The sequence below is a fragment of the Phocoena sinus genome, chromosome 17 (genome assembly GCF_008692025.1).
Source record: "Phocoena sinus isolate mPhoSin1 chromosome 17, mPhoSin1.pri, whole genome shotgun sequence".
NCBI classification, from domain to species: Eukaryota; Metazoa; Chordata; class Mammalia; order Artiodactyla; family Phocoenidae; genus Phocoena; species Phocoena sinus.
This window is the reverse complement of record NC_045779.1, coordinates 71032042-71054008: the sequence shown is the minus strand read 5'-3', so window position 1 is coordinate 71054008 and position 21967 is coordinate 71032042. Positions and strand designations below refer to the sequence as shown.

The following is a 21967-nucleotide window of genomic DNA, read 5'->3' as shown; positions in this document are numbered from 1 at the left end:
GCATTTTTTAAAGGGTATTTTGAAGTTCCTCAGGTGAAAGGAACTTAAGAGTACAGGTATAACTTTTTAAAGACTCACATCTGTGTTTTCCCCTCGCTTGCAATCTAAATACTCTAGATAATCTAAATTTGTTTCAATGGCACCTCTAAGAGAAGAGCTTCTGAGATAGTGGATGACAAGCAAAACGTCAATTCTCCTGGGAATTAGCCCTTGGAAGACCTCCCCGCCCCCCATTTGGCCTGCAGGAGGGGGCAGACAGTGGTCATCCTACAGACAGGGTCCAACATCTGAAAAGACATCTCATGCTAACCCTGAGCTGGGTTGTCATGGGTCTTTTAAGAAGCAATGGACATCTTCTCTTATGAAGAAATGTCACCTTTACTGTTTTGCCCGTTTAAAAAAGCATACAACGCTTCCCTAAAGAGCGTACAACGGCACTCTACATACAGACGACGCAATTGTCCTCGTTCTCTCAAAGCCTCGCTCGTCAGGCACCAGTGCATCTCCCACACAGCCCAAAGGGGGAGCGTTTGAGTCATTTTAAAGCTCATTATGGAACTGCTTAAAACCCTTCAAGGATTTGTGGTACCCAAGGCACTCGAATGTTTGGCCCCAGTCCCCTCCCTGTCCAGCCTCCCTCCTGGCCCTGCAGTCCTGAGCTACCTGTATTTCCCTGCACGTGCGGTGCTAATGCAGGCCCCGGGATTCTGTCCATGCACTGCCCTTTGCCCAGGATGCCCCCTGCCCCCTCCTGGCCATCTGACAAATGCACACTGGCCTTTATGGCACAGACTGGCCGTGATGTGCCTGGGTGCTTCACTGTCTGTGGTGAATTTTTGGGGGAGCCTTCCCCAGGCTCCCACTGCCACTGGAAGTGGCTTCACTTTGGTAAGTGGCTCATCTCCTTAAGTTCTTTCTTCCTGTGCCTTTCTCCTAATTAGTAGGTGGGATACTCTCTTTGCAAACAAGACCTTCAACACAGCACACCTTTCCTGGAACGTAAGTGACAATTCACACACACACGTGCACACGCACACAATCCATGTCACAATCACATAGACATACCAATACCATTGTCCAAAATAGATATTCACCAGATTGAACTAAATTGAAGTGAAAGAGGAATCGGTTTTGCCACAACACGCTTCTCTGTTCGTGCCCACCCTAGCGCTCCCAAGAGACCTTGCCAAGGTCTAGTTCCAAACCCAGTACGAAGTCCCGCGCCGGCTCCATGTTCAAGCTACAGCATTTCTCTACTGATCATCTTCTGCCTCTCCCACTGACAGCCCTAGGCCCACCACCCTGGACCGTTTCCAATGTCTGAATGCCTCAGGCTGTTTTGTGGTCCTGGGCCTTTGCACGTGCAGTGTCTTTGGAAAGACTTTCTGAAACACCCATTGGATCAAACTCCCGCTGTCTTCAAACCCCGCCCCCCCACCCGTTAATGTGTCTGAAGCCTTCTCGGGAGCAACATAGACCAAGCGTTAGAGTGTATGTACCCAAGACAGGCCCCTGAGATTTCACAAGCCACCTTGGGCTTCACCATCCCATCGACCAATCAGCTCATCAGAATCCATTTCAAAGAGGCTTTGAATGGGCAGCTTATACACACAATCTCATAAAAGAAACAAGGCTGAGACTTTGGGTCTCCCGACAAGTCTGGGGCTGGGAAGTCCATCTCTGTCACCCTTTCCAGAAGTTCAAACCAAATATTTTCATCTAACTCTGAGGGGGGCCAGGCAGGCACATGTGGGTTCCAATCCCAGCTTGATCATTTAACCTAACAGAGCTTCAATCTCCTTATTTGAAAAATTGACCTTGTTACCATCTAACTTTCTTCTGAGCATTAAATGATTTATGAACTGCTTGGTATTTAATAAATATTTCCTTTCTCCCCGAATAAAAAGTGCATAAAGATGAGGGTTTTACGTTATGCTTGGTATATACATGCAAGTGTGAGCACACACACACGTGCACACGCACACAATCCATGTCACAATCACATAGACATACCAATACCCCGAGGGCAGAATGATGTCCTCCCTCTGACTCCCGTCAAAGGAACATGCTCAACCTCTTAATTCCAACTTGGAAGCTCTAAGCACACGTGGAATGTCGGCCCCCCATCTCTCCTGCTTTCAGATCACACTCGTCAAAGGCACATTTGAAAATACCGTGACATCTCATTCCGCCTTCAAAACATCTACTCAGCTCCATAGACTTTGTGTGTGTGTGAAGGGAGATGTGGAATTCTACACCTTTTCTTTCTTTTGTTAGTAACTCAAGTCTCAGTAATACAAATTTTAGCAAAAACAGACTGGAAGCGTTGTAAAATCACCTGAAGAGGTTTATGTGTTGATCGATTCCTATCTAATATATGCATTTGACATTAGGTACGGAAGTTTTCTTTATCCGTAAATTTAATAAATGATATTTTTAGTGATAATACTTAAGGATTCTAAGCACATGATGGAAAAAAAACCACTTTGAGGGACTTCCCTGGTGGCGCAGTGGCTAAGAATCCGCCTGCTAATGCAGGGGACGCAGGTTCGATCCCTAGTCTGGGAAGATCCCACATGCGAAGCAACTAAGCCCGTGTGTCACAACTACTGAGCCTGTGCTCTAAAGCCCGCGAGCCACAACTACAGAAGCCCAAGCACCTAGAGTCTGTGTTCTGCAACAAGAGAAGCCACCGCAATGAGAAGCCCGTGCACTGCAATGAAGAGTAGCTCCCACTTGTTGCCACTGAAGAAAGCCCATGCGTAGCAACGAAGACCCAACACAGCCAAAAATAAATAAATAAAATAAACAAATTTATTAAAAAAACAACAACAAAAAAGAAACCACTTTGATTCACTGCTAGTAAGTCTGCAACAACAAACAAGTGTTTGGGACTAATTTGGCAATATAGATCTAGAGTCAAAAAATCTAGAGTTTTCAAACCCAGTAATTCTGCTTTGGAGAGTCTGCCCCCAGGAAATAATCTCAACATTGGAAAGAGCTTTATGTACCAAGGTATTCTTGTGGTATTTTCGTAATAGTGAAGAGTCAAAAACAATCAAATGCCCAGAAATAGAGGAATGAGTTAGTGAACGAAAGTGCGTCGACCTAGTAGGATAATGTGACAACCGTGGTTGATCACTGTACTGTCTTTGTTTCTTCGTCACCAGATTGGGAACATTTTAAGGGGAAGAACATAGACAGATGAATGAATGAATGAATGAATGAATACACCCATGCATACATGAATGGCTTAGACATATATAACTGTTTGGAAATATACACATGATGCAATATTAGGTAAAAACAAGACACGTAACATTGTAGCAAGATTACAACTACTTTTCCATACAGAAAAGTCTAAGGAGATTAGGAAATAAACCGATGTATGAACTGACATGGAGTAACTTCTAAATAATTCTGTGATTTTTTCCTTCTGTATTTCAGCATTGTTTGAATTTTTCTGTAATTAACAAATAGGAAAATAGGACCTGCCCCTTGAGGTTGATGTGAAGATCAAATGTCTTAGAGACATCGATATTCTGTAGACATAGATATTATGTAGACATCGATATTCTGTACAAAATGCTCAGGGGAAAAAAATACACACTAAGTCAGCTCTTGTAACTGAGGGAAGGAAGTGACAACATGGTTGAGGACATTTATACTCTCAGCCCAGCCTTGATGACAAATGATTCTCTCCTACACGAGCTACATGTTGTCCCTTCAGCCAGGACCATAATGACAGACATCTAGTGCCCCTCAGACATCATGTCACAGGACAGGAATGATGACAGCCTCTCATTTCCTGACTAAGGGGAAGCAGAAAAGGGACATGCAGCGAAGCCCACGCTGCCCTGCCCGGTCCCATGGCGACCACCGCCCCGCGCTTCCTGCCGCCAGACAGGGTGTGTGTGGTGGGGACGGTGCCATGTGCAGAAGGAGATGGCAGCCTCAGCCCAGGTGGTGCTCCTGGGATCAGGGCCAGCGCCCGGCCTCAGATGTCACTGTGCTGCACGGGGCACCGACGGCTCGGAGCCCCGACTCCTCTGCACATAGTTCCCAAGCGCTACTCTTCCTGACACGGCCCCGGGCTTGTGCAGGCCTAGTCACTACACAACAGGGTGCAACAAACCTTAGAATGAAAAGCAGGAGGACTGGGCTCCCGCCGCGCTCTGCGGCCAGTTGGACGCGCTCCTTGGCTGGCACGTAAACTGCTGCGATGTGCTGCTGGCATTGGCCCTCTCTATGCATGTGTGAACTGAGAGGGGCTTGAGTTCATGGATGTGAGAGGGTCGTGGGAGCTATAAACTACAGGACAAAAGCAAGGAGAATGATGAGGCCGCATCACATCGGAGAAATTAGGAAGACAATGAACTTACCGCTCTCTGTGAGGGGAGGCAAAGCCACCGAAGGGCAAAAACCGGAAGCGTCATTTTGAGCAACTGCAAAAGAAGACAACGGCAGCCCTTTAGCTCTTTTTCACCCTTTCGATCATTGAGTCCTGAAAGGCAGACTAGAGGTCCAACCTGGTGACAGAAAAGTCAAACTTGGAAGGCAGACGGTGGGCCCACAGTGCCCGGCACCACTCCCGCCTGGTCAGAACGGGCTAGGCTGTGCTGAAGGGACGTCCTGACATCTCAGGGGCTTAAACCAACCTGGCACCACACGCTCACTGCAGCTGGGCTGCTTTCTCTCCTCTGTGTCACCCTCCCTCGAGGCCCAGGCCGGGGAGGCGCCATCAAGCCCCTGCCTCACAGACGCTGCGGCAGGGGACCTCACTCCTGCTCTCACAGCTTTGCCGACGAGTGACACACAGCACTCGTCATCTTCACATCGTTTTCCAAAGCCAGCGGTGAAGAAGTGCAGACCTACCGTGTTCCAGAGAGTGAGCACCCAGGGACACACAGTGAACAAGTGAAACGCCCACCACCATGGCTTAACTGACTCACTCAGGGAGGGCACTTAGCCTCTCTGGGCCTCAGTTTCCACATCTGTACACTGAGGATGACACACCATATGCTGAGAATGGCTGTGGGCATGACAGGAGGTAGTGTAGGGCCAGACACAGGGTGAGAGCTCACTAGACGGCCGCTATTCACCACAGGCTGTGTGGCAGGTGGACGGAGCCTGGAGTAGGAGGGCAGACAGAGCTGGGCTCGAACCTCCATGTGCCTCTTAGAAGCAGGGCAGATGGACAAGTTACCTGGCTTCCTCTGTACCCAGTTCTGGCGTTGGCACATGAGGATCATGTCAGAATTAAATGAGAAACCGTGCAGACCCAGCAGGTGACCCGTGAGTGCCCATTATCCCCTTCCCCTTCCTCTTCCCTTACTGAACAAATCAAAATCTTCAAAGCCTCAGCATCCTTTTCTTCCAGTGGCCCAAACTAGGAGTGCTGTCAGATCTTCTCCCTCTCTGAGCTATGGTGTAGCATGGTCAGGGGTCAAGGGTCATGGGTGGGGCTCACAGTCAAGGGTCAGCAACCCAGGGTGAGATTGTGTGACCTTGAGCAAGTTGCTTCACCTCCCTGTCCTCAGTTTCCTTGTCTGTAAAATGGGGGTAATGACAGTACCTCTCTCAGGGTTGTGAGGCTTAGATGAGTTGTTGTATGTAAACCTTTGGGCATACAGTAAGCACTCAATAAATGCCGGCCACTATTCACTCTTTTTTTTTTTTTTTTTTTTTTTTGTGGTACGCGGGCCTCTCACTGCTGCGGCCTCTCCCGCTGCAGAGCACAGGCTCCGGACACGCAGGCTCAGCGGCCATGGCTCACGGGCCCAGCCACTCCACAGCATGTGGGATCTTCCCAGACCGGGGCACGAACGTGCATCCCCTGCATCAGCAGGCGGACTCACAACCACTGCGCCACCAGGGAAGCCCCACTATTCACTCTTAATATCGCCCTTTCACAGTGACACACCCTTGTCCTTGACTCTTGGCCTTGTCTGCCTCCATGAAAAGCCTCGAGTCAGAGTCATGCTCTATTCTGGTCCCCGAAGTCCCGGTTTGGGTTCCCTCCCATCCCATCCCCTCCGCCGCCTTCCTCACTTTGGTCAGACATGCCACGACCCAGCCTCCCTGAGTTCTTGAGCCCCCAGCTGTCGTGCGTCTCTCCTGCTTGACTCCATCTGCCTAGAAGCACCTGCTCCTGGTCATCATTCTATGGCCCTGGTTCCCAGCCTTCGGCAGACATTGGAATCCCCTGGAGGGCTTGATGACACATACCCCGTTGGCCCCATCCGCTGACTGTCTGGTTCAGCAGGTGTGGGCTGGGGCCTGAGATCCGGCGTTTCTAACACGTTCCCAGGTGAGGCTGACCCTGCTGGTCCAGGGACTCACTCTGAGGGTTGCTGAGCTAAGGCTCCTGTCACCCAACATTCTGTGAGCTCCTCCCACAAAACTCAGAATGACTCAGAACCACCCACCATGCTCTACAGCACCCAGGGGCCCAGCTTGTTTATTTAAATGCCCATCTTTGCTTTCTCAGAGCAAAGACCCTGAGAGTCAGTGCAATCTTCAGAAAACAATCTGATGAATCTACATCGAGGGCATTCAGATGCCCACACCCTTGGACCCAGTAATTCTGCTTCTGGAAATTTATCTGGAAATTCAAAGCAAGCTCGGTTTGCAAAGGAAACATTTTTACAGCACTAACGAAACACTGGAAACCGTATACGTCTACTGCTGTGAGAACAGTGAGGCGAGCTGCCGCACATCCGCAGGGAGAATTACTGTGTGCGCGTCTCAGCCAGGCATTCATCACATAGTTCTGGGGCTGCTGCTGCTCTACTTACCCTTCCTCATCCTCCATCAGTGTTTCCTGACGGGGGGCTGTCGGCCCTTTGGGTGGGACCTTCTTCACTGTACAGGAATAGCTGAGCCCTGAAAGTTCTCAGCTTCCCTGGGCCGCGGGGCACTGAGCCTCAGCCCCTGGGAGGGACTCCGTCCCTGGGGACGCCCCTACAGAGAATCATACCGTGTAACCTTGAACAAGTTGCTCAGCTAATTCATGCTTGTTAAACAGATGGATGGTAACCCTTCTGCTTCTTCCCAGCTCTGCTTTCAGTGACATCAAGCTGGTGGCTTGAAATGGGCCGTGGCTGGAGTATTTACACCACGGAAAGTGGCAACCACTACAAAACAACAAATCAGGGCCCCCGCCACCCTCCCCAGTTGTAACACATTTGCCAGCACAGCAGAGAATGCGGGTAAGGATAGACCCAACCTCATCACATTCTTTGGGGACCAAATAAGATGTTGCCTGCGAAACACTAGCCTAGCCCTGGAGCCCACTCCGTGCTAGGTAAATGGCAGACACTCTTGAGGGGATGTGAGTGATGATGTGAAGAGCGGATTGCACAGTAAATTCTCCTACGTGTGGTGGTTTCTACACGGGCTGCAGAGAGGCATAATGAGAAGAGCTGGTCATTTCCTTTCCATTTCCCATATCTAGAATAGCTACAGAGTCCAAGTACATTTGCTTAACAGAAGAACAAAGGAAGTGTGAGGCTTCGGCTGTTTTTTTTAGATGCCGCATTTGACTTTGTAAACAAACCAAAGATCCTGCCCCACTTGCAAGTCACGCACAGCTGCGGAGCGAATGGCAGCCCAGTTCTCCGAGAGCAGCAGGTACCAGTGCCCCAGAGGCCGCCCCCTCCAGGCAGCCCTGAGCTCTGGGGCAGCTGGACTGCAGAGCAGCCTTCTTACCCTGCACTCCCACCTTGGTTGCTAAGATACGTCCTCATTGGGTCCTGCTGTTGGAAAGTGGCTGCCAACAGCCTCATTTGCATCATAATTGCTTGGCCTGAGCCTCTCAGTTTGGTGCTCAGACCCATGCAAATTTCTGTTCTCTGTGGACAGCAGTCAGAAAGCACACGGTTGCAGGCTCTCTGCGGGCCCCTCTGGGCGCTCCCTGCTCTAGGTTTGTGCCTCTCTCCTGGATCCTAGGAGACTCAACTCCCACTTCTGTTTTGAGAACACAGCCCAGTACCAGGGTTATGTTGCCTGTGTGCAGGTCTCTGCGGCCCCCGGGGCTGCAGGGCAGGACCACGGCCACCCCACCCACTATCCCTACGCAGCGGCCACTGTGCCCTTCACCCAGCTTTCCTTTATCCACGCCCAGATTTTCCCCCAGAGTGGCTTTTGCATAATCCCTTATAGAACAAAATTTCTTGCTCCCCTTTTTTGCTTCAGAAGCCCCCGTGGGTCCCCCCCACCGTAACACAAGCCACAGGGCTGAGTAGTTCTCTGATACAGAGGGAATAATTACCTCCCGGTGAGGGGATAGGAGAGTACCAGCCCCACAGGCGTTGTAAGTGAATGCAGGGAGAGTGCTGGAGAGTTGTTTCTGACATTAGTAAGTGCTTGAGAGATGTTCATGTCTCTCACTTCTGCCTCCCCAGCCAGGCTAAACGCTTTTGGGGAGGACCTTCTACCCCTGATGCTTCCATGGTGTTTGACACATAGTAGGAGCTCAACAAATAGCCCTTCCTTTCCCCTTCCTCAGTGTCATTCTTCAGAAACAGGACCCGTGTTACCTTTTTTGTGTCTGGCTCTCAGCCTGCAGTCAAATCAGGGTCTGGGCTCATCACTCAACAGAGATGCCAGTACACTAAATGACCAAACCATGGATTTGAAATGAGGGCAAAGCCTATTAACGGAAATTCTTTGCAAGAATTCCGTTGTAAAAAATCCGTGTCTCCTGTGCTGACAGAGAGGTCATCCTTCAAGGCTCAGGTCCCCCTCTGTGCAGGCTTCCCTGGCCCTGCAGGGGCCCTACTTCCTACTATTGTGTGATGTATAACTGATTCACTTTGTTATAAAGCAGAAACTAACACACCGTTGTAAAGCAATTATACTCTAATAAAGATGTAAAAAAAAAAAAAATCTAACCACTCAATTAAAAAATAATAATACAAAGATAAGGATGTGGGGAAAGTAAGGACGCTGTCAGCTTGCCTGTTGGGACTTTCCAACGTTACACTAGGGAAGTTTTGTCTACTACAGAAAACAGAATACACCACCATCTAAGGTTCAGAATCCAGAAGATGAGTGTGTTTTGGCTCAAAATATATCACAAATCAGAAGGTGGTTTTGCACTAGGTCAATGTGACCCACCGGAGAGAATGGTCTAATTTATCGAACCAGTTTCCCTGAGTAAGGTTCCTTTTCTCTGCCTGGGTCTTAGGAGGAGATGATCCATCAAGTCTTAAGACTTAGCCCACCACCCGCAATGGGTGGTGAAGACGACTTAAGGGAAAAAGACTGACCAGTGAGGACCTAGTTCTGCTCCGATGGAGAGTCATGGGTCACACCAGGTCACCAGAACCCCTGCAGCTGGCCCTCTTCTGAAATGGAAAATTCAGAGCCACTCACACCAGAATGGCCATAAGCCATGTGCATCCCGAGGTGTTTCTCACATACGGGTCCTGAGAGACTGACGCCATTTTGGCATTTTTCGATTTTTCTCCCCACTCACCCAAACACAGAAAGCAGGCGGCATGCAGGGTGAAAACCTGCCTGCTTGGGCAGCTCCAGGCCAGCGGGCCAGAGCCTGCAGGAGGTGGTCCCTGAAGCATAAAGGAGGGTGTAGGAGGCTTTCAGTAATGGATTTCCACCAGTCTGAAGCAGAATTAATTTTTTGCTCCCATGTTCCCACAGCACTTCATGCATATGACTGTTCTAGTACTGAGCCTATGATGCTACAATTAATCAAATGTGCCCGCATCTTCTTCACTAGGATGTGAGCGCCTAAGAAAAAAATGACATATATAACCCCACATTCCTAGTGCCCAGCACAGTGCAGGACCCAGTATGGACACTCAGTAAAGTTTGAAACTTCTAGATTTACGACATGAGCAATCCAGAGCTAGAACGGCTTATTTATCTACAGGCTGTAACTCCTCCTCAAGTTGTGAGCGCCTGGAGGACAGGAATTCATTTCATTCCAACTCAGCCATATAACACAGTGAATATGTCATATAGCTGAGTAAGCCATATAATATGGTTATATGGTTGGTTATTTGGACCCAGTTCTTTCTGACTAGGTCCAAAAATTCTGGGTCCAAATTCTGTCATTTACCTGCTATGTGTGACTTTGGGCAAGTGACTTAATCTCCCTGAACCTCAGCTAACAGTGGTTATGAGGATTAGGTGAGATAACACTTATAAAGTGCTTGGCATCCAGCCAGGCACACAGTAAGAGCCCAGGGATTAGAGGCTGGATTTGTAAAACCAGAGGCCCCCGGGCATGGCTGACATTCGGTCAGTGTCTGTTGAATGAATTTGTAATTCCCTGCCCTGCAGTTCTTGGTCAGAACTCCTGAGTCCCCAGCCTGACCCCACAGAATATACGTTGGAAAAAGTCAGTGGTCTGTACAGTCAGATAAAAAGAAACAGAACAGATGGAAAAAGTGGGGGCAATAAGCACCTTGGGTTCTTTTCCTTGCTAACTCCTGCCAGATGTTGTAACCCTCTGATATGATTCCCATATTTCTGAACAAATGAATTATTTCTTCGCCTCTTTTTATCCAATTCTTCCCTAGGCAATAGAAAGATGAAAAATGACATTTTCCAGCTTTCGGTGGGGTGAGGAGATGGGAAGAGGTGTGGGAGGACAGCTAGGCGAGGAGGCATTGTGGGCTGAGAGTTCAGTTCTGAAGGCCCTAAATACCCAGAGCCGGCACTGGATCTCCTGCGGGGCCACCATCCTAGGCAGGCATTCACTCCCCGTCCTCTATATGGCACATCCCTCCCCCCTAAATAGAAACCCACTGAGGATGTTTCATCATACACTCCTGATGTTCTTCTTAAAACAATTCAAGATGTTAAAATAAAATAAAAGTAATAAATAGAGTGAACTCAGATCAAGTCACAGGACGCTCAAAGTAGACATCCGCAAGGAAGATTCTTTTCAGCCTGGTAACAATCAACCCCAAAAGACTCTGCCTTGAAGCCACAGAATGTCTCGGGGATTAGTAGGCTCATGAACAAATGTCAAGGACCAGATTCCACCAAAAAGCCCCATCCCAAGCCTCTCGGGCTGGACATAGCTCTGGAACAAGAGGTCAACCTACTGCTGGTTTCGTTTATTAACTTTATTTTTTCAGTTTATTGGTCAAATGGTTGTTTGAGTTGAGCTGGGGGAAAACCATTCAGGCAATGTGTCCAGACAGTTTCACATACAGTCACTCATGCCATATGCGAGACCTGCCAGGAGGCAGCAGGTAAAGAGGAAGAGTGAAGTCTGGAGTCTTGAGAGCTGGGTTTGCGACCTGACTATACTTCTTGACGGCTATGTGGTTTGGGTCAAATAACTTCCACTGTCTACACCATACTCTCCTCATCTTAAAATGGAGGAAATAATGTCTACTCCATGGAGGCATTGAGTAATATATTGTATAACCCGTGTAGAAGCCGCAGCACACATGCGGACACACAGTGGGCACATGAGGAATGTCAGTTCTCCTCTCCTTTCCTACTTTGGGCAAAGCATTGTGTTGGGTGATATGCAGAATGTGAAATCAAAGTTACAGACCTCTAAGGTTCCTCCAGGTCAGCCATCCTGTTACTCTCATTTCTAGGGCAAGGACCAGGCCAGGGCCAGACTCTCTCCCTTAAATTTAAAGCTTGAACACAACCACCAAAACCCTCTGGGGCAGACTGAGGAAGACAGTGTCACACTGAAGAGGTTGTCCATTCACTCCTGCTGAATACATCCATGGAGCTGAGACCTAGTTGGACATCTTTCCTTTGAGTCTACAAGCAGACTTCTAATACGTCCCTTTTCTGCTTAAGTTAAATAGAATCTGTCTCTGTTGCTTGCACCTACTGAATCCTGACTAATCTCTTCCCGGGGCCAAGGACATCATCCTAACATAAGTTGAGAAGCAGTCGACTAAAGATGTCCATGTAGCTGCTCGGAGAATATCACTTACCAGGCTTCTGGTACCACCCGAAGGGATAAGTGCGGACCTCAGTGTCGGGAGAGCCACAGTCCAGGATGCGCCAGGCTCCTCCATTTTCCTCACTGCACATCTGAATTCCCAAGCTGTTCAGAGTTAGGCATGTCACCTCTCCTCCTGGAGCAAAAAATAACGAGGACCAGGGAAATGATCATGATGGAAGATTCTAACGGAACGAGAGAAATTCTGCAAACTCATTCTTCAGCAGACTTTTGAGGTGCAGCACACCATTCCAGTGACGATCTTAGTCAATGATGAAAAACCCGCTACCCTAATGAGCTTCTGACCAAAGAGGACATCGATGGAGACAGCACAGACCTGTCGTGTGCCTAGGGCTATGCTGGGGCTGTGTTTGCATCATACTCCTTCGTCCTCACTCAGCCCTAGGAAGAGGATAACATTTCTATCCCTATTTACAGATGAGAAAACCAAGGCTCAGAGAGATTAAGTCGCTTGTCCAGAATCAAGATTTAAATGCAGATCCTACGGATGGATCCAAAGTTCACCCTACCAAGCTGCCTGACCCAGGTCTTGAAAGCTGAGCAGAAGACAGCTAAGTGAGCCATGGCAGGAAGGCTACTTGGGTCAGGGAGAAGAGTCGTGTAACGCTGACTGGGCACTGGGCCAGGAGCCATGTCCCAGCTACCATGTTTATTAGCCACCTCCCCTCTCCAAGCCCCCACCTCCCATTTGTGAATGAAGGGCACTCTTCCCCACCCACACGAGGAGGTGCTGAGGATTAGATCAGACTGTAGATGTGAACGGGTTTTCTAGACTGTAAAGTGTTGTATGCAGACCAGAGGGAGTTACCATTATTACCTTTTAACTGGGAAACGTTCAGAAAGCCAAAGCCGGTGCAGCACGGGTCCACGTCACACAGTCGTTCACATTCGAAGAAGCTGGCAGGAGGGGAAAAGAGCAGGCCTGAAGGTTTGTGCTGGGCAGGACCTATGGGGCGGGCTGAATCGCTACCACTGACTTCTGGGGGCCTGCCCTCTATGACGACCCTTTCCTGAGTCCAGACACACAAGCTCTGCTCCCGCAGCGCCCATCCCAGCACCAGGGTCAGACTGATCCCCGTTTCCCACCCTCCTTCTTGTCCCCCTTCCTGTCGGCATGGGTGGTGCCCAGCCAGAACTCAAGGCAGACTATCCTGTATCACCTTTTAATCTGCATTTTCAAAAGCAGATCTTAAATGCCAGCAGCATGGCATAGTTTCATAAACCAGCAACACTTCGTAGATCAACAATTCATAGATCAATGACTCTCAAATTGTAACTTCAACAGGGGGAGCTTAGTTAAAACTCAGATTCCTGAGCCCCCTGTAAATGCTGATTCAGTAGGTCCAGGGTAGGACCCAGGAATGAATGCATTTTTTAAAAAGTCCTCCTGGTAGTTCTGATGGGTGAGATCCACAGACTGGTGGAGAGAAACATCACCTTTAATGAAAACAACTAAATTACGGCTGACTAATTAAATCAATAATAAAATACATTTTTTAAAGAAAAAATTAAATAAATTAAAAGTCGTTATATGCCTATGGTCCCGTTGAAAGTTCTGCTTGCTCTCTGGATTTTGAGCGCAGCACAGGAAGACTTCACTGATCAACTTTATTACAATGCTTGATAACTTGTATTAACTGATAAAACACGGGTCAGTGTTTCCCTTTTGCGTCAGCTGACCAGATAGTCAGGGCTAAATGTTGTGCTGACTATTAGTAACTGACCTTAGCCATGGTTTTTAGATAGTTACCTCCTTATTACTTTTTCACCCTTGGCTTTGGGTTTTTCAGTCTTTTATGCTTGTGCCTTTAACTGATATATCACCATCTTTATGAAAACAGAAGGGTCATTATTAAGTATTGCAGTGGGGCGGGAGTGAATGGAAACAGCTTACCCATTGGAAATGGATTTGTTAAACATGGGCACTTTGTTTCTAATGGAAATCCCTGTCAGCTTTTGGAACGGCAGGCGAGTGTAAAAATTCTTCACTTTATCTTGCAGTACAACTACACAGAGGGAAGAAAGACATGTTATGTAAGGAGAGATGTGCTGTAGCCATAAAGATACCTTTGTAGGGGGACAAAGGTATACAAACCATACTGAAAGCTTCTGATTAAGATGGCATATTAAACCCATATACTTACAGTCTACTCCCACCCCAAATCTCACTAAAATAATAGTAAAGGCATATACCCCCAAGGCAAAAGAGGATAGGAGAGGGGAGAGAGAGAGAAATTTTGGAAGCTAGAAAAAACACAGAGGAGTAAAAGTTGACCTAATAAATCTAAGAAAGCTGAATTCTCGACTTTTCTGTGGGAAGAACTGAGAAGCAACCCCATACACCTTCTGGAATCCCCCAAAGTTTCAGTATCAGCAGCAGTGGGATGAAAGTGAGCTAAAACAGAATGGGCTGGAAAGCTTCTGCAGAAGGAGTTAGGTCTCCAGAGGCTCTCCTCTTTTTTCCACAGCCAACAACTGCCCCTTCCTACCATGGAAGGATGGGGTCTCTCGGGGGTGCCAGGTTGAGTTGTAATGGAGGGGGTACCACACTGAAGCCGGGGAATTTTTCCACTCAGTCTACATGGTGAATATTGAGATCCCCTAATTTTCCCATCTTATTTGGCATCTAAACCACAAGCAGCCAGGCTCACGCCCCCAGGCCAGATATTACAAGATTCCTCTGGAGGAAGGGCCTAGACATACGGACGAGGGAGTCCCCAAAGGGTGGCCCAACTAGATTATCCTACCAAGAAAGCCCAAGTCAACAAGCTCCCACAACACACTCAGAGCTTCCCAGTTAGTTTCTGGGCCCCTGTCTTACATTTAAGTGGAAAAATCAAGGGTCACCAGACACCTGAGAAAGGCCTCCAGCAAGGAAGATAGAACAGTAAATAAAAGATCTCAGCATGCTGGAAGAAATGAAGACTGGGCAAGGTGAACCCCCCTCCACCCAAATAGTATCATTAATGTTCTCAAAGGGGTAAAATCAACTTCTATCTTGTTGAAGCCACAGTTGTTGGGATTTTCTATAATAAAAGGCCAGTTGGAATTCCACCTGCTATGTGCAAAAAACATGATTTCTATGAGCAGTGGGATTCCAGAGTGAGATTATTCTCTCTAGTCAATTTGCTGCATTTCTAAATGCCTTTGCATCTCTACAAGAAGCCTGGGTAACTTTACTTTTAGACATTTTTTTTTTTTTGGCCTCTCCACACAGCCTGCGGGATCTTACCTCCCCGACCAGGGATCGAACCCATACCCCCTGCAGTGGAAGCGCAGAGTCTTAACAGCTAGACCGCCAGGGAAGTCTATTTTTCAAAGAAGAAGAACTGATCTGGATATTTGTAAAGCCACAGAGCCAGCAGCCCACTAAAAACGCAGTTTGGGTTGATCCAACCAAGCACTCACCTTTCTTCTGGAAGAGGGCACTTGGCCTGCGGGGCAGGATCAGTCTGCAGCCTTTGGGACTGGACTCCATGACATCATCACACACCTGGGCCTCTGGGTAGAGGGTGCAGGTGAAGTACAAGGGTGCACTGTCTGTTACCTCTGCCAGCTGACAGAAAGAGGGCTCCTGGACACAGCCTACAGGCAAGAGAACAGTTGGGTGTTAGTCCTAGGGAGGCCAGCAGTGGAGGGTTACCTCTACAGGACCTTCTGGGAGAAATGCCCTGTGGGGACTCTTCCCAGGCAGGGAAGAGGCCCAGGTCAGTCAAGGCTGTCCAGTCTGGAAGGCCCAAGAAAAACACTAGGGTTCTCCTAGCTGGGGAGAGGGCCATGCATGAAACAGGGAGTCCAGTGGCTCCAAAAACAGGCAAAGTCCAAGAGGGTGAGGGGTCAGCTGGAAACTCAGCAATATGGGAGCAAAGAGGGTAAGATTCCATTGGATCTGCCCAGGACCATCTCAGAGGCAGTCAGGACCTCAGACCACAGACCACAGGATGTAAAATTTGGTGGCGTTATGAACAATCTCCCCTGTTCCCAGTCCCGTGTCAGACTTTGCCACTGGCACACGTGAGCTCCCTAATGGGGAGGCATATGGCTGATTTTTATTTTCTTATTCCCAAGGTGAAACACAAGGCCTAGATCATAGCACCTGTGCAACAGAGCATGTGCCTGTTAGGTAAAGGATGGATGGATGAATGGATGTATGGATGTATGGATGGATGGATGGGTGGATGGGTGGATGGATGGATGGGTGGATGGATGGGTGGGTGGATGGATGGGTGGATGGATGAATGGATGTATGGATGTATGGATGGATAGATGGATGGATGGGTGGATGGATGGATGGGTGGATGGATGGATGGGTGGATGGATGGATGGATAGATGGATGGATGGGTGGATGGATGGATGGGTGGATGGATGGATGGGTGGATGGATGGATGGGTGGATGGATGGATGGATGCATGAATGGATGTATGGATGTATGGATGGATGGATGGATGGATGGGTGGATGGATGGATGGGTGGATGGATGGATGATAGGTTCTAAGAGCAGAGTAGAGACTAACTACACGATTAGCTTCTTGAAGATATGGGTTATGTCCTGTCTTCTGTATCACCCATGACACTAACACTGAAGTGACCCCTGAGTTATGCTATTGAATTTGATCATATCTGTGTCTCAAGAGTTTTTAAACTAGGCCTGAGATGCCTGACCACAGGGTGGAGAAGGAGGAGGAGGTCTAAGGATACTTACGAGAAATACACCACAGATTTGCCTGCTGCAGTGAAAATAGGTGTTTGAAAAGCCAGTGCTGCTGGCTGGGCAGGGATCGGTTTCCATTGACAATGACTTGGTTAAGGTCCACAGGGGAGAAAAGCTCTGTTGTCAAATCTGAAAAAAAAAGGGGCAAGTCAACTTCCTTTGCCTTTATCTCCATGGTGAAAATCTCTGTCTCTCTGTCTGCCTGTTTGCCTCACACACACACACACACACACACACACACACACACACACACACACTTGCAGGCTGTGTGAGGCCACAGCATGTCTGGAGTCAATAGGGTTGGGAGTCTTGTCAGGCAGGAAAGATTCAGAAGGTCCCAGAAAGCCCTAAAAATTATGGAGTTGCAAAACCTTAAAATCTTGGTTGGGGAGAAAACTTGGGAGCCATCTGGTTTAACTTTTCACCTAAGGCAGAACTCTTCCCCACGATATTTCTGGCCGAGGTCCCTGCAGCCCTGCGTGACATGTCTGTGCCCACCGCAGCCACCCACCCCATCATTAGGAAGTCGAGGAACCAAATCTGCCCCTTTGTAAATGTGAACCGCTGATGCTCCTTCTGTCTTCCGAAGCCACCTGGAAGTTCTAACTTCCTCCCAATGGCAGCCTTCATCTGTGAAGACAGCTCTCAGCTCCGCTTAGCCCCAGACTTGAAAGTTCCAGCTTTCATATCTCCCACCTCACCCCACCCCCATCTTTCTTTGTGTCTTCATACGCCATGATTCTGGCTGAAGGCTCTTCTTGGGTACACCACTGCCCACGGGATGGCAGTCCAAGCTTTCTTCTTGGTCCGGGCTCTACCTGCATTTGGAGCTTCATCTCTGATTGCTTCAACTCACACTCAAGAAGCATGTACATTACACTACATTAATCGTGTAGTTAATTGCTATTCTGCTCCCAGAACACTGGTAATTCCAGCTCATCACCTCACTGCTTGCTGCCCCAGGACTACTGTCCATGCTCACTCGCCCTTTACCCCCTTCCTCGTCATCTGCCTAGTCCTCCTGGGCTTCAAGGACCAACATTGCTCCCTCCTGCTCTGATGTTCAGTGGCTCTATAAAGAGGGTCTCCAGCGTTGAGGGACCTAGCACCCCAGCCCAGGAGTAGGGGCACATTTCTGCACCTCATGAGGGCTCTGACTTCCCAGAGGGGCTTTCACTGGGGGCAAAAAGCGGATCATGGAATGAGCTGGGGCAGGTTTACAGCATCCCTTAGCTTGGGGCTCTGGAATGAGGGGCTCTACAGCTCACGTATGCCCCTCGTTGCCTTGGACCGCAGCATCTTCTCAGAAGCCCACTCTTCAGGCCACTTAAAGCAGGCTCACAAAGGCTGGGTTTCCTCACCAACAACTACCACCAAAGGGGATAAAAGTGTATGAGGTCTGGCAGGGCCAGAAGTTTAGTGCAAACAGAGACCCCAGGAACCGTGTCGCCAGCCCCTCCTCTGTGCAGCCACCGCCCTTTGGGTTATTGCTTCCCATGCTACTGTACCATGGCTGGTTGCATGCCTGTCTCCCTGATGAACCATACCTGGCATAGGTAGGAGCCCACATGCCACCCCTTAAGACAGCAGAGGAAGAAAGGAAAAACAACGTAGCCAGCCTAGAGGCTCACTTGTAGATCCTGGAGTCACACTTTGTCCTCAGAGCCTCTGCACAGGCTGTCCCTCTTGCCTGGAACTCCTTCACCCAGGTGTTCTCTGGAAATGCCTGGCAGATCTTCCAGGCTCCTCTGAGAAGCCCCTGTTACCTGCTGGAGGCTGCCAAGCATCCTCCCTCCCTGCAATCCCTCTGCACTGACACCCCATCGCAGCCCTCATGACCCTGGCCCGCCGTGGCTGGCACATGGGAATTCTCACCAGCCTGGGAACTTCTGAGGGCACCGAGTACGTGCACAAAAAATGTCTGCTGGGTGAAAGAATGGATACTGTAGCCTCTCAGTTTATCCCTGATGCTGCATTAGGAAGAATCCATTTTCGACTTGTTCTCTCAAAACTTTGCAATCCTCTTGAAGGCCAGGAGGCCAATAGGGGGCTGCCAGCTGGGAGGTTGTTCTCTGCTTTTCTGTGTGTGTCTGAGACACTCGGAGTAACTGGAAGCAGAAAGGGGAACATTCCTCGCTGTGCTGTGACTGGGAAAGGCCCTTCTGGGGAGCACGGAGGACCACCGGCCAGGGAAGTGACCCCACTGCAGGGGAGCCCATCAACGGGGCTTCTCCTGCAGGAGCGTTATCTCCTCAAGTCCAGGAATGTCATCAGCTGGGAAGGGGAAACCCAAGCTGGGCTTTGTCTATTCACCCTGAAGCCCTCCAGGGTCTTCCGGTGGGGGAGGAGAGGCAGGCCTTCCTGTGGGAATCATGTGATAGCTTTGTAGATGCGCCCGGCACAGTGGATAATGACGGATTTTACAGAACATTCTCAAGTACCAGGAAAACATTCACATTTACATGGCCGTGAGCGTTCTGTCTACCGCTCAGAGGCGCTGCTAAGGTTGGGGATCACGAACGTAAATGTCCCAGGGCAGGCTGGCCTGCAGGGGTGTAGGGTGCTGGGGGTAGGGGCAAACAGGAGAGCCACACCCCATGGCGGGGGCAGCTCAGCTCAGCTCGAGGGCGGTCGCCAGGCAGAAATTTGAAGTCCGCGCTGCTAGAGCTTTTCCTCTGTTTTTCTCTACAGAAGCTGGAAATCTGAATTTTTATATAAAATCTTCCAATTTAAAAATATTGGCTCCGTTAAATAAAATCAGAAGTCTACTCTGCAAATCAAACAGAACCCGTCTGCCCTGTCTGCCAGGGGCCACCAAGACTCAGCTCTCAAGTCCATGCTGTCTGCACCTGGGAGCAGCTTGTGTTCTAGAAGAACCTGGGCCTTAGAGTCAGCTGACCAGGGTTTGAATCCCAGCGTGGCTGCTTTCTTAGCACTGGACCGGCTGAAGCGAGGGCTACCAGGCACTCTGAGCCCCGCACTGCTCATTGGTAAAATGGGAAGAATGACAGCGATGAGCAGGGCTGTCAACGTTTGTGCGGTGATGGATTTGAAGCACCAGAGGCAGGGCCCGGCACCCAGGAGTCTCAAGGAGGAGCGGGCTCACTGCTGCTCCCCTGCCTGGTGAGCTCACTCCCCCTGCCCCTGTGGCAGCAGAGAAACCTGAACAGCAGCCATGGGCTTGGGAGGCTCCCAGCACACAACCAATATGCCCATTTGCCAGTGCAGGCAAAGATTGGACAGGAGAGGGCCCAGGTCTCTGTGCAGGAGGGACCCAGCTAAATGCTTGCACCTGAGAACAAGAAGGGGACAGCTCCTGTGAGGGTGCCCACTCCCCCACTCCCCCCAGCTCGCTGGCAAGACTGAAGCTGCCACTACAAACCTCTGAAGGTGCAGAAGGGCATAGCTGCTAAGGCATTTGGATGGGAATATGCACCGTGACCCTAGCACGATCCCCAGCTGGGATCTGCTGTCCGACAGGCAATACAGGAAGAGAGATGGACTGGGGACAGAACCTTCGGGAAGGCTTGCTACGAGCCAGGCTCGGTGCTAGGATCATAATCCCAACTGCCACATAATAACAGCTACCGGTTTTTGAGCACCTGCTCTGTGTCACGGCAACTTATAGAATTACATCCTCTAATCCCGTCTCATGGGGACTGCTATTACTCTCATTTAAAGAGGAGAAAACTGAGGCTCAGAGAAGATGACTCGGGGTTGCACAGGCAGATGTAGACAGGGCTGGGATTCGAACCCTGCTCTACTGACCTGAGGGCCACACTCTGAATCAGGACACAGCCCTCGAGCCCTCAGCTCTATGGACGCAGAGCGAACTCATAACTGCTAAGCAGCTAGTATGGGATGAGCCCCAGTTGTAATGATTTATGAACATGATCTCATTTTTATCTGCACCAAAGCCATGGGAAAGGGAAGAAACTACCACTGTGTGGGCATCTGGGGATATTATGTACCAGGCAATGTGCCAGATGTCTTCCAGGTATGTTCTCTATAAGAGGATAAGTGGAAAGCAAGGTACGTTCTACACAGCAGGAATCGAGGCTCATAGGAGGTGAGCAAAGTACCCATGGCCATGCAGTTCGTAATGAGTTGCCAAAAGCCGCCCCAGCCCTAGTCTCTCTGCTCTGCAATGTGGTGTTTCTCCCCTCTGGTGTGCTGTCCCCCACCACCGTGCTGCAGGCTGACCTGCCTCCCCTCTCCCTACCCCCTCCTCCCCTCCCCTCTCTCTCTATCTGGCTCTCTTTCCCTCTCCCTCTGCCCCCAACCCGGACTTTCAGCTCCACCTAAGGAAAAACAACTGCAGCCTCGGGCGATGGAGAAGCCTCAGACACCACACACACTCTGCCCCTAGGAAGCTGTGGATTTACATCTTCTACTGCATAAAATGACTCTCTCTCAAAAGACCCTCACAGACATCTCATCCATTAAACAATTCCAGAACATGAACATTTTGCTTGCATTCTTCAGCGTGGACATAATCGAAGGCACTGATCACCTTCAGATGAACTTTGCTCTTTAATAGTCTTTTGCTGGATTTGTTATTATGGTTGTTTTCTTTCTCAGCAGCAGTGGTGACTTTGCAGTCATTTCACCTTACTTTTTGTGCCAATTGCCCCTCCGAGGAGCGGTCCGTATTAACGAAATGGATAGTGGATTAGAAGCTTAGACGGGGTCCATGGCTGCAGAATGCAGTGGTGTTCATGGGTCCCACTCATCGACCAGACCCTCGGCATCACCATCTGTCTCCACAGCCAGGACACCAAGTATATTAAGAGGTTTTGGGTGGGTACCTGTTTCTGCTGGAGATGCTGGCCTTGGTTCCACAGCTCGTCTGCACCCCATAGACTCAGACCGAGACCCCATGTCAGAATCTAGGAGAAAAAAAGAAAAGGATCGCTGTTCTAATACTGGGGAGGAAAAGGGGAGATATTCCTCTAGTCAACAAAATGGTAATGACAATGTAGGAAACACTCATGGTCCACAGCCAGGTGCCCCAATACAGTCTGGAACAAATCCAGCGGCACAGGTCTGCATTCTTCGGCCTCTTGTGGAACGTCAGCCAACCTCTCCATCAGAGAACTATTATTGTCCTTGATATTGAGATTGCTAGCATTGGTAAAGTCTTTTAGAGTTAACAGAATATGCTTATAAATATTGGTCTTTACAACCCCCTGTGAAGGGAAGGAGTAAGACCTCCATTTTACTCTTGAGAAAACTGAGACTCACAGACTTGAAATAACTTATCCCAGAACATGCAGGTGGAAAGTAG

The 21967-nt window shown here is 49.3% G+C and overlaps 1 protein-coding gene across 2 annotated transcripts in view; it reads right to left on the bottom strand.

Moving 5' to 3' along the window:
- The window catches only part of TG (thyroglobulin), a 244126-nt gene that overhangs the window by 133291 nt on the left and 88868 nt on the right, over window positions 1-21967 (bottom strand). For both annotated transcript variants that reach the window (XM_032609643.1, XM_032609642.1), the window contains 7 exons: window positions 21489-21569; window positions 16672-16809; window positions 15377-15553; window positions 13863-13974; window positions 12786-12865; window positions 11940-12083; window positions 4383-4445 (listed from right to left, as the gene is read on the bottom strand). In XM_032609643.1, coding sequence (XP_032465534.1) covers window positions 4383-4445; window positions 11940-12083; window positions 12786-12865; window positions 13863-13974; window positions 15377-15553; window positions 16672-16809; window positions 21489-21569 — 795 coding nt within the window. The remainder of the gene's footprint in view (window positions 1-4382; window positions 4446-11939; window positions 12084-12785; window positions 12866-13862; window positions 13975-15376; window positions 15554-16671; window positions 16810-21488; window positions 21570-21967) is intronic.